Below are 12,238 nucleotides of genomic sequence, written 5' to 3' on the forward strand. Positions count from 1 at the left end.
TGGCATTTTCCTCGAGATTTTGCTGCTTTTGTTTTTCCAGGCAGCTTTAGTGGTTAACTTGATCCCACAAAGATTTCTATGAGAAAATTGTAAATGGAGCACCAAGATAGGAGTAAGAAAATCCCAAACTATAAGTTTCTTAAGTAAACTGAATTTAGGAATAAATAATCTTTATATCTTCATTATCTAAAGGAAATAGTCATGTGAATAGTTTATAAAACAACATTATATTGAGTTTAATATTTATTACTAGGGCATTACCTACTACCTTACAAAGAATATACTGTTCAGAACATCACATAGAGTTACAAGCAATATAACCCCACTTTTTTAAAGCAGTCACTTTCTAAACTCTTATTTATCCTTTTAATTATAATGATGGCCCTATGTGTTATGGCTATGTATTTGTGGTATATTAAGACATGTAACTTCAAATAACACTAAATTATCTTTTATAATTTTACTTAATAGCAAAATCAAATTGGATATCCACAAGCTTATGGACAGTGGGGACAGTGGTATGGAAATGCACAACAAATTGGCCAGTATATGCCTAATGGTTGGCAAGTACCTGCATATGGAATGTATGGCCAGGCATGGAACCAGCAGGGATTTAAGTAAGCATATTTGCTATTTTCCTTTATTGTTATTCTTTGAAATGTCAAGAACTTAGGAAGAGATTTTAAGTAATTAGTAAGTAATGTGGCCCTCTTTCTAAAGCATAACTTTAGCCTTTGAAGGACTTAGTTTAAAGTGGTTTTTAATTTATAATTAAGTGTATCTCTTTAAAATTTTGCCTAGAAATATGTTGCTTTGAGATATAAACAGCATCATGAGGATTTTGGTAACGAAGCATCTAATAGTTAAGAAAATACGAGCTTAGTAGTTGTTAAGCTTTTTATGTGACTAATGGTCACTTGGCAATTCATGAATATAGTTATTTTGTTGCTAGTTGTTTTATTCATTATGCTTTTTTTTCTGTGCAGAAAGGTTTATTCATACATTTTTACATGAAAGCTTTTTATACATCTTGAATTATGCAATTTTACTTAAATTTCTGAAAAACAAAGTAAAATCCTTTACAGTTTTTATTTAAAAAATCTTGGATGTTGAAAAATTTATGAGCTTACATATGCTAATTATTTATTTATTTATTTATTTATTTATTTATTTTTGAGCAATATAAATGCTAGTCTTTATCATACCAAATGGTCAAGTTAATTTCAGGTAGTAGCTTGTTCAATGTATGTCCAACTCAGAGGGACAGTATTCCTTCCACAGATGAAAAATGAGTTTTTTTGAGGTCAAAGAGTTTAAATGTTTACAGATTATCTTAGCTGTAATTAAACTAAAATTAAACTGCACAAATTAAATCTATGAGGATTGTTTTTAAGAGAAATAACTTCGTCTTTGCTTTCCTTAGCATAATAATTATTCTTATATTTGGGCTTAAGAAAAAGTATATTTCCCACATGTTATTTGTTCTTGACATTACATTTTATTTAATCAGTGGATTTCCCCTCCCCTCTGCTTCTTTCACATTCTCTACCAGTCAGACACAGTCTTCTGCACCATGGATGGGACCAAATTATGGAGTACAGCCGCCTCCAGGACAGAATGGCAGCATGTTGCCTAATCAGCCTGCAGGGTATCGAGTGGCAGGGTATGAAACCCAGTGAAAAAGGACTCCAGAATCTAAAGCCAGTGGCTTGAGGCTACAGGGAGTGTAGTAAAGCCGTTGTTTACTTAAAGATTTATCAAATCAGTCAGTGCAAATGTCAGATACAATGTATTTATTTAAAAGATTCATTTTTTAATCATGAAATTACTTATCATCCACATTGTTTTAAAAAGAAACAAGATGCTGGATGTCTGCCAATTTTTGCCTTCATTACCTTTTTTGATAAAGTTTCTCAGATCCTTGTTTCAAATACAAATGCAGGGATTGCTGCCACTTTTTTAAAATTAAGAGGCAGAAAATTGCACAATGTTGAACTTTTTTCCACTAAAGTAGTGTGCAGTCTAGTTTGCATTCCTGATATAATTTCAAACATGTAATATAAAGATGTAAAAAACAACAACAACAACAACAAAAAACCAAAACTGTGCAGAGTCTAGAAGTTCTTTGTAATCTTCAGCTTGTGCACAATTCTGTTTTAGGTTTGTTTTTTTTAAGGTGTCGTTTGAACTATCCCATCTCCACTGATTTCCCTTGGGGTTTTTAAATATAAATTATTAGTTTACATCATTTTTGTATCTAATTTTTTCACAAATTTGTCTTGCCTTATTAAAGTTCTGTAAAATATACTTAAATGGAAAAAAATGATGTTGACTTAGATTGAAAACTTTTCTCAGATGGATTGATAATTGCATTCATCTTGTGTTTTATATAAGAAGGTGCCTCAAGAATTCCCTGTTGACTTTGTTTAAACAGATTTTTATCTTCTGTGATAAATTTTGCTGTGTACCAGGAAATATAAAAACAAAAACTTGTTACTAAAGAAAATCTCTGAAATGTGATAAGTTCTTATGAACCCGTGCTAATTTCATTGTCAACTCCTACATTTACATGTATTATTTCTTTATGTAAAATGTTTTAGCAATTTAATATTTTGCACAGTTAACAAACTTTGTATGTCATTTCCTTAAAGGTATGCAGAGTTGACAGGAGATTTAGAAGGTTTTAATTTGTTTGCATGTGAAAATCAAATACACACTTTGGTAGTCTTTGAATATAAAGTTATTGGCTCTTGTTCTTCAAGAATTTTGAGACAAAGTTGTATGTAAAGGAATACTAATTTGCCATTTTCTAGTTTGTATTTACTCAAAAAGAGTAAATCAACTTAATAAGTACAAATGATAGCTGTGAAACTGTAGAATATCCTTATTTTGGGCTTGGAGTTTGTTGTGAACTCCAAAATTAGCCCGCAGGACCAGCCGGGCAAAGCATTTTTTAAATGTTCAGAGGCCAAAAGATAAACAAACAAAAAAACCTTAAAATCCTACCTCCTTAAACAGCCTTCAAAGAGGAGAATCCTCAGTGCAATCATTATTTTGATTCTTTTGGTACCTATTTTCCTGGAGTTCCCAATTTTATTATTTTGGGGTGGCTCCAAGCATTAAGAGGTTTAATCTTTGATGGCAGTGTGCTAGTTTTGAAATTTCTAGTACATTTCAGAGTCTCTTAGAAGAGTTATGGGAGATTTTGTTTTCTTTTCAGTGAAAGTCACAAACTCCCTTCTTCCTTAACTCTCAAAAGGGAAGGGTCCCCAGTATACATATTTGGATGGTCAGTTGTTTGCAAGACCTTCAGAGAGCTCCTAGCATTTTATTTAGAAACAGAAAAGGCCTGTGAAATCTTAGAGTTTCCTGGCCTGATCTTCCAAGTAGGAGCAAATGACTCTATGCTGGTCTCTAAGCCAATACTCTTGTAAACCAGAGCCCAGGAAAGACAGCTCATAAGTATATAATTCTCTGGAGCTCAATTCTATGCAGTTGTACTGATGTTTCATTAAGTCACTGTGTACTTTTAAGTGTTGATACGTTAAACATTGCTTTATGGAAGATGATTAAATTTTCTAAATACATGGAAATTTTATTTCCTTGTTAACTTCTACAGATCAGGGCATGCAACCAAAAGCAGCTTAAATGAAATACTCAAAAAATAAAATACCAGGAAGCTATTTTTAGATTCTCTGGCTTATGTTTCTATTTTAGAACCCTCATTTTCTCTGATTCAGAAATATTCTATTTACTATACATCTGTGGACTGCAGGGTAACTTATTTGGGCATAAATAATTTAAGCAAAAGTATAGTTTTTCATCTTGACTCTCAAATAACACTTTTTATTAGGCAGTGTATTTTCTTGCACACATCTTAAAATGTACATTGACTACTTTTTGAAAAGAAAGTGGTATTATTCAAGATGAAAAGTTACTACTGAACAAATTCATATTTCAGGAACATTGCTAACTTTGGTTTAAATCTTACTCAGTGTTAAAACAATTCATTTAAAAGATTTGTCAGTCTAAACATACTGGCATTAGTATCAGGTAAGGAAATTAAAAGTTTTTAAAATGGTTTTATTCTCTACAATATGCATTCAGATTTTACTTTAAAATACATCTGGTACTGTAAAGAACCTGAAGTGATTCACACTTAATGGGTCATTAATCCAGTATTCTTTGCCCTGACTGTTTGGATATTAAAGTTCCTTTATGTTTTCTATAACCTGTGGGATCTTCTTGCAGTGATTATTGTGTGAGAGATTTTTTTTTCTTTTTGGTCTAGCCATATTGTTACATTCATCTAGGTATTTGTTAGATTTTTAAAAATCTTATTCCAGAAACCATAGTTTGCATTGGGTTACTATTTAATACCACAAAAATAATTAAAATTTTCTAGATTCAACTCATTATGAAACCAGGATTTCATTTTCCTTGTTGATATTATCTCTGTTGAAAATGAGATTCACATTGTAGTTTTATTCTAGTTTTGTCCCTTTGCTTGCACATCTTCCTTTTGTATGTGTGTTAGAGTTCTGTTACATTTGAGAAAGCAGTTGATAGGACTAGATTGCATATACAAAGAGAGGTTTACTAAGTGTTGTAGGGTGCTTTTGTGGTCACAGTTGAGTTGGAAAAATAAAATGTATTTATAGGAAATAAAAACCAAACCCTTCAATGAAAGAATGATGGTTCCTAAAAACAAAATCTTTTTTTTGTAGGGGTTATTTATTACATTTTTTCGTCACTGCATCTTACTGTTGTTTTCTAGAACTTGAAGAATGTACCTCCAAAACAACAAATTTTAATCTAAGAGCCTTAATAAAATGTATGTGAATGTGTCTCAACTGAGTAGGATGCTACATTATGGCCTCTAAAGTTGGAGGCTGAAGTTAATTATTCTGATAGTAGTTCAACTGAAAAAGGGGAAAGTAGCCATCTGACTCAGGGTTACTAGGCTAGAGTGAGACGCTGTACAGAAAATAGGGATTAAGCACAATTTTACATACTGGATAAATGAGGTTCCCAGCTCCTTCTCTTTGTTCACCTCCAGAATATGAATAGCCACACTTTACACACCAGGCAGGATTTGGAAGGTCCTTCTGGGAAAAAACTAACTCGAGAGAAAAGACAGATACTGACATTTGAAGGTCAACTGGCCACCAATCCTTCTAGAGTGGAGTGTGCCAGTCAGTAAGCCTGTGTACACAAATCTTCCAAACAGGTTTTTGGTGTTTCACTTTTAAATAAAGACAGTCAAAGATCATCAGAAATTGAGAACAACTTTAATTGTAAAAGGTAGATCTAAACAAAAAACTGTCAAGTAACAGAAAACTTGCAAGAACTGTGAAATCCTGAGATAGAAAAGATAACTGTGTTCAAGAAATTAGAACAGGATACTAGTAAAATGTCTGAAGAAAAAGCTAAAATAGGAATAAATTCAGTGAGAATATTAAAAGACAATGTTCTAGAACAGAAATAAAAACTAGAGGGGAAAAAATAAATATAATCAACTTAGGAGGTTTAATATACAACCAGTAAGAGTTCCAGGAAAAGAACTAAGAAAATAAAAGGAATGGGTGGGATTTATTAGAAAAAATAATTTCCCAAATGAAATGATTTTCAAGATTGTAAGAAGGCTATTATTGAACTAGCACAATAAATATAAAAGACCCATATGAAGGCATACCATCATACAATTTTAGGACACCAGACATAGAACATTCTAAAATTTACCATGTAGCAAAGGGTTGAGAATAATACTCAACAGACATATAGGAATCAGTGGGATACTGTCTTCAAAAGTTTGAATTATCCAATTACACTATTGTGACAACAAAATAAAGGTATTTTTAGACATACAAATTCTCAAAAGATTTTCTTCCCATTCACTGGTTCTCATCTATTGGATACATTCCATCAAAATCAAGAAAAAATATGATGTGTCTAGAAACAGTATCCAACACAGGAGTGAAATAAGCCCCACGATAACAGGTTTAAAGTGATGGTACCCAGTCCAGATTGATGATCAAAGAACTAAAGAACTAAACTTGTTTATTTGACAGGTTGGGCTATGCAGATAATTGTATGGTATGGAGGATGTGAGATACAAGTACTGAAAGAAAATCAGGCAAAAGAAATTGTCAGGAAAAAAACACTGTACAAGAGAAGAAACATTCCCTTCTTGAGACGAGCACATGCGCTAATATTTCAGAAGTTTTCCTGAATTGTAAATATTTGTACTATTTCCACTGCTTTGGTTTCCTTTGGCAACTCCAATTATATGTGGGAACTCCTCTGCCTATCATTTGTTCTTAATTCTTTTTATCTTTTTATTTTCTTTTCTCATTTCTAATTTCTGTTCCTTAACATGCTTCGTATGGTATCCAGACTTGCCTGTAGTCCTTTGAATTTAGTCTTCATTATTGAAATGGTTTTGTCTTTTTGTTTCCTAAGTGCTACCAATTTCTGTCCTACTTTAGGGACATCTCTTCCATGAATTCTTGTATTTCTTAGCTGTATTTGCTTCATTAGGTTTTTAAAAACATATTGGAATGTTGGTATATTATTTTCAGCTGCTTTGTGGGAATATTTTTCTTGGATATCTCACCAAGGAAACTCTTACGTTTTGCTGCTTTTTCATACTTTTAGTTAGAGCATCTTTGTACAAATGCTGTACTATTCCTTTGTATTCACATTTGAAACACTTGAATTTTCCTAGACTTGAGTACCAGCAGGAGAATGAAGGGACCCTGTCAAGGTTCCCGATCTCCGTCCTCCGTGGCTACAATGCTTATCTCTAAAAGTGTAGCCATGTGTCCCGCCTTGGGCTGTGACCTTGTTCAGAGGGGTTCTGTGCCAGATCGGAGCTCCCTGGTTCCTTCAATTAAGGGACCTAACTCCTATCTTTCAAGGAGATCCCCTAACGTGCTTTTTGAAAGCATTTCTGAAGGTACTTCACACGTTCCCTTCCTCTCAGCTCTCACACTTGTTCAGTCCTCAAGGTAGGCCCCCTTGGTTTGGCTGTCTTCCCAGAGTGAATATTTGCTAGTGATTTGTGAGATCTAACACCACCAGTCCCCCTCCTTATTCCCTGTTGTTCCCGCACTGCAGTCTTGGCCTCCCATCCAGTATCACACTTCCTCCCAACATGGAATTGGTTAAGTTTTTCTCTGCCTCTCTAGTTTCATTAAACATGTTTATGGGGGTTACTGGTCATGTTTTCCTCGTTGCTCTCTATGGTTTCCAGAAGAATGAAAGATCCAGAACTAGGCTGCTAACAACTTTCTACCAGAATCAGAAGTCCAAAGGAATCTTTTAAACATGCAAATCTGATCATGACACTACCCTGCTTGAAATTTTTTGCTTCAGATTCCATTTAGGATGTAATCTAAAATCTTTAAAGTGAAATCTGTACTTCAGAGCAAGCAATTCTTGACTTTCCCTGAAGCCCTTCTGCTCCACACTCATCTTTCAGTTTCCTGAATAAGGAAACACTAATGTCACGGTCCAGTCAGGAGACAGAGACCAACACTAAAATTTGAAAAGGAAAATTTCAGTGTAAATGGTTGTTAAACAGTAACTAAGGTGGTTAACTTCTAAAAGGGGTAAAACAAGGACTCAAAAGGATGCAGAAGTTGCAGGTTCAGAGAAAAGCAACTACTACTTATAGATGGTGGACAACAAAGAAAGTAAGCGTTTAGGAGAGCCCTGAGATTGACCTTTTCAAAAAGGGCTTGATTACCACAGGAATGTGCAGCCTGTCAGGAAGCATGCCAGGGGCTGTGGACCAGAGCTGGTCTATAGAAATGGTCCAACAGGTGGGGAAATACCTAGGGTTCCCAGATTCAGCCAATAAAAAATTTCAAATGTTGCAAGGAATATTAACTAAAAATTATTATTTAACTGAAATTCAGATTTAATAGGGTGCCCTGTATTTTATGTCCTAGGGACAGTTGCAGGCCGATGCAGGCAAAGCTGCCATGGAAGCAGCTACAGTTCAAGGGAGAGTGGCCTGAGGGTGCAGCCAGGGCAGGTCCTGAGGACCACTGAGGGGAGCACCACTGAGGGGAGCACCACTGGGTCTTCCGTACACTGATCCTCTAACTCCAGCGTTGAATAAAAGAACCAGAATCTGTAAGGGAAGTGCCTTCCCATGACTATCGCCTTGCAATGTTCCCTGAGTGCCCTCTATTGACAAAGCCTAACACTGAGCCAACTGGCAAAGGAGGGTGGACTGGGGACTGAGACTCCCATTGCATGGTCTTGCTACCTAAAGGCCTTTTGTCTGCCCTTTCTCTTAAATGCTCCACTTCCTCTAAAAGGCCTTCCTTTCTTTACCCATAATCTAAATTGGTAGTCTATCAAACCATCTTACACTTTCCTTTATAGCATGTCTTAGTGTTTAATTATATATTTATTGATTATATCTTCATGACCTATGTCCCCCACTAAACTAAAAGCTGGTGACTGTTTTCTTCAATGCTGTATATATTGAGTATATGGCAAATAATAGGTGCTTAATACATCATACACGTTTGTTGAGTCAATTAAATTGTTATCTCCAACAGTCTGGCATTAACCAAATGGCTTTCTACCATGTGCTGACAGTACCACTGGCTAGAGTACTGGCTATGAGGTGATAAGAGCTAAAACTAAAGGACCAAATCAGGGCCAATTCTTTATGCCACGACAAGTAACTTGAATTTTTTTTTTTATTCTAGGTCCTAGGTAGCCATTGATCTAATTTGTGTTTAGTCAAGGTGTCTTCAGGGTTCCTGGCTTGAACAATTAGGTGGATGGTGGGGCTAGTGACTGGGGTGGGAAAAAGAAAGGAGCAGTTTATAAGGGGGAATAAGGATAGAACATAGTTATAGGAAAGATGAGAGCTAATGAATTCCATCATTCATAATTTGGAGCTTGAACATGTGTGACAATCAGGTAGAAATATCTAATAGGTAATGACTGGAAATTCAGAAGGGAAATCTAGGCTGGATATAGAGATGAGAGTCATCAACTTTTAGGTGATATTTCAACCCATGGAGTTGAAATCACCCAGAGAGGGGCTAGAGTGAGAAGCAGACTGAAGACAGAACTTTTAGGTACATCGGTGTTTAAAGGGGCAGAGACGCAGAAGCTTGCAAAGGAGAATGAGAAAAGACCTGTCTGATAGGTGGGAGAAATACAGAAGATCTGTGATGTTGCAGAAATCAAGGAGGAAAAGTTCAAGGGAACAGAAATAGTCAAGATTGTCAAATATTGTACAGAGGAAAAACAGAGGTTATGGGGGTGGAGGGAGTTTACTGGATTTAGCAATAAGGAAGTAGCTGGTGACTTTAAAGTGAGCATTTTCAGTGAAATAGTGGGAGCAGAATGTGAACTGCATTGGGTTAAGGAGTGGGAGGTGAGGATGGTTAACTAGTCCAGACTGCCTTCCTGGTGCATTTGGCTGTCATTTGGCTGTTGAGAGATGAAATAAGAGAAAATATAGAGATGATTTTAAGATAGCGATAATTTTTTAAGTCACAATACAACAAAATATGAATAAATCACAATAGTAAATGACCACCCAAAACACCCACAATTCAACCATTCAGAAATACAAAGAGCAGTCACCTCCATATATATATAAAATGGAACTACAGTTAAAGAACACATATGTATACCATCTCTCTAGGACACTTAGAAATTGAGTGATGGGTTAAAGACATGTGAATTGTAAAAATTGTATCATATATTGTCATATTGCCATCTTAAAAGGCTGTACCATTTTATATTCCAACCAATAATGTCAGTACTCATTTCCCCTTAACTTTACCAATGTTAATTGTCATTAATTTTTATTTTTCCAATCTGATGTGTATAAAATTATCTCTTTAATTGTATTTCCCTAATTATGAGTAAAATTAATCATTTTTCCATAATTGACTATTTGTATTTATTTTCTGACATGTCTGCCCTTTTGTCCATTTCTTGATTAAATTGTTTGATTATTTTTTACTGATTAGTAGGAATCCCATATGTAGTTTGGATACTCACAAATCCTCTCTAGAAGAATGTGTCCTCCACCTAGGCCACTCAAGATTACCGTAGATTGAAATTATCAACTGGGAGCTCACAATAAAAAACTATCAAACGCATGAGAAACAAGAACCTAGAAGGGATTCAGCAAAAACAAAAAAGAGCAGAATCTGACCTCCAAGGACCTTAGACATATATTGAATATATAATAACTAAATTCCATATGTCTTTAAAAGATGCAATAACAATATAGGCAAGGAAGAAGTGACTATTGAGTGATTAGGCAGAATTTGAAAAGATGCTGGAAATTAAAAATGTAGCTAAAATTAAAAATTCCGTGGGCTGACTAAACCAAATTAGATACAACTGAAGAAATCTATAAATTGGAAGAGTACAAAGAAAAAGGGGTAGAAAATATGAAGACAGCATGGAGAATAGAATGAGAAGTCTAAAATGCATGTAAACGAGTTCCATAAAGAGTCAGTCCCTCCCACTGACATGCAAACAGCAACCAGGGCTCAACTACAACAGGCAGGCAGACACAACTCATACAAGGGACACATCTGGAGCACCTAGCTCAGGTTACCAGGAAGACTGTGCCACTGGGCCCCCCAGGACCCCTACTACATAAGGACACTCTACTAAAACCGGGAGACACAGGAACTCTACCTAATATATAGAAGGAAACACAGGGAGGCAGCCAAAATGGGGAGACGACGAAATATGTCCCAAATGAAAGTACAGAACAAAGCTCCAGGAAAAGAACTAAACAAAATGAAGTCAAGTAATCTACCAGATGCAGAGTTCAAAACACTAGTTATAAGGATGCTCAATGATCTCAGTGAAAACTTCAACAAACAGATAAGAAACATAAAAATGGAGATAAAAATATAAAAAATAACCCGTCAGAAACGAAGAAACGAAAACTACATTAGAGGAAATCAACAGTAGATTAGATGAAGCAGAGATTGAATCAGCAATTTAGAAGATAAGGTAAAAGGAAATAATTAGAACAGCAAAAAATAAAAAAATAAAAATAATCCAAAACAATGAGGATAGTTAAGGGGCCTCTGAAACAACATCAAGCATACCAACATTGACATCACAGGAGTACCAGAAGGAGAAGAGAGAAGAACAAAGTGAAATCCTATTTGAAGAAATGACAAAACTTTCCCTAACCTGGTGAAAGAAATAGACATATAAGCCCAGGAAGCGCAGAGTCCCAAACAAGATGAACCCAAAAGGCTGACACCAAGATTCATCATAATGAAAAGGCCAGAAGTTTGAAGAAACATGGCAGAGTGAGAGATGTCCTTAGATCTCTCCCCTTAAAACAACAATAAGCTGAACATCTAAAACTCAACAAAAAACACCCAAACTGCACACCAGCACATCTAAGCATGGGATCTACGCATAAGAGCTACCACAAGTCAGAACCCCGGGTGTTGGGTGGTGGACTGGGAGAAACAAAGAAGCTGCTTCTCATAGCCGGAGCTCCCTGTAGGAGGAGGGGGAGGGAAAAAGGTGTGGCGACTTCCTTGAACAGCCCTGCCTGGGAAAGCTGTGAGCTCCCTGCGGCTGACACTAGTGTCCAGTCATCACAGCAGAAGGCAGAGAAACGGGGACGGCAGAAAAGCGGGGATGGCAGAGAAACAACAGTTGATTTTTACCAGCCGGGGTTGCAAAACTGAGGCCAAGCCACAGCCCCCATCCCCCAACCCAAAGGACCCCTCCCCCATACCCTCTGAGACAGAACACCACGGAGCCCCAAAGAAATCTAAGCAAATGCTACTGAAATGGCTAATGCTAACAGGAACTGAGACTGAGGGTAGTGAGCGTGATTAAACATCTATAAGGAGAAAAAAAAACAGTATCAAGACTTTATATAAAGCAGAGATCTAAGAGACCTAGACGCCACCTACTGGAAAACAAAAGAAAAACATCTTATTTGCAACAGGCTAGAGACCATTATATAATAAATCTTCTTTCTGGGAAAAAAAAAAAGCAGAATACAATTCCATTAATGCCCAGGTAGAGAAACAGTCCATTAAACACCATGAACAACCAAGGTGACAAGTCATCTCAGAAATAAAGAGAAAAATCTCCTGAAAATAAGTTTACAGACATAGAAATATGCGACTTAAATGACAGAGAATTCAGGATGGTACTTCTGAAAAAACTCAGTGAGATCCAAAACAAATCATATCAACAA

General features: G+C 35.9%; 1 protein-coding gene and 1 long non-coding RNA gene across 12 annotated transcripts in view; one reads left to right on the forward strand and one right to left on the reverse strand.

Annotated features, from left to right (window-relative positions):
• Positions 1 to 4,235, forward strand: part of TIA1 (TIA1 cytotoxic granule associated RNA binding protein) — a 28,707-nt gene extending 24,472 nt beyond the window's left edge. For 8 of the 11 annotated variants that reach the window (XR_002781658.1, XR_002781659.1, XM_011365567.2 and 5 more), the window contains 2 exons: positions 472 to 617; positions 1,553 to 4,235. Coding sequence is in view for 8 of the 11 variants with exons in the window: in XM_011365567.2 (XP_011363869.1) it covers positions 472 to 617; positions 1,553 to 1,679 (273 nt within the window). In the remaining 3 variants the exon portion in view is untranslated. The remainder of the gene's footprint in view (positions 1 to 471; positions 618 to 1,552) is intronic. The other 3 variants (XR_002781657.1, XM_011365568.2, XM_011365570.2) reach the window with 2 other exon arrangements.
• A 4,866-nt stretch (positions 4,236 to 9,101) lies between these two features.
• The window catches only part of LOC111743405, a 17,346-nt gene continuing 14,209 nt past the window's right edge, over positions 9,102 to 12,238 (reverse strand). The window contains exons 2-3 of the long non-coding RNA XR_002781662.1: positions 10,045 to 10,159; positions 9,102 to 9,465 (exon numbers count right to left, since the gene is read on the reverse strand). This is a non-coding gene — a long non-coding RNA (uncharacterized LOC111743405). The remainder of the gene's footprint in view (positions 9,466 to 10,044; positions 10,160 to 12,238) is intronic.

The sequence above is a fragment of the Pteropus vampyrus genome, unplaced genomic scaffold (genome assembly GCF_000151845.1).
Source record: "Pteropus vampyrus isolate Shadow unplaced genomic scaffold, Pvam_2.0 Scaffold113, whole genome shotgun sequence".
NCBI lineage: Eukaryota > Metazoa > Chordata > Mammalia > Chiroptera > Pteropodidae > Pteropus > Pteropus vampyrus.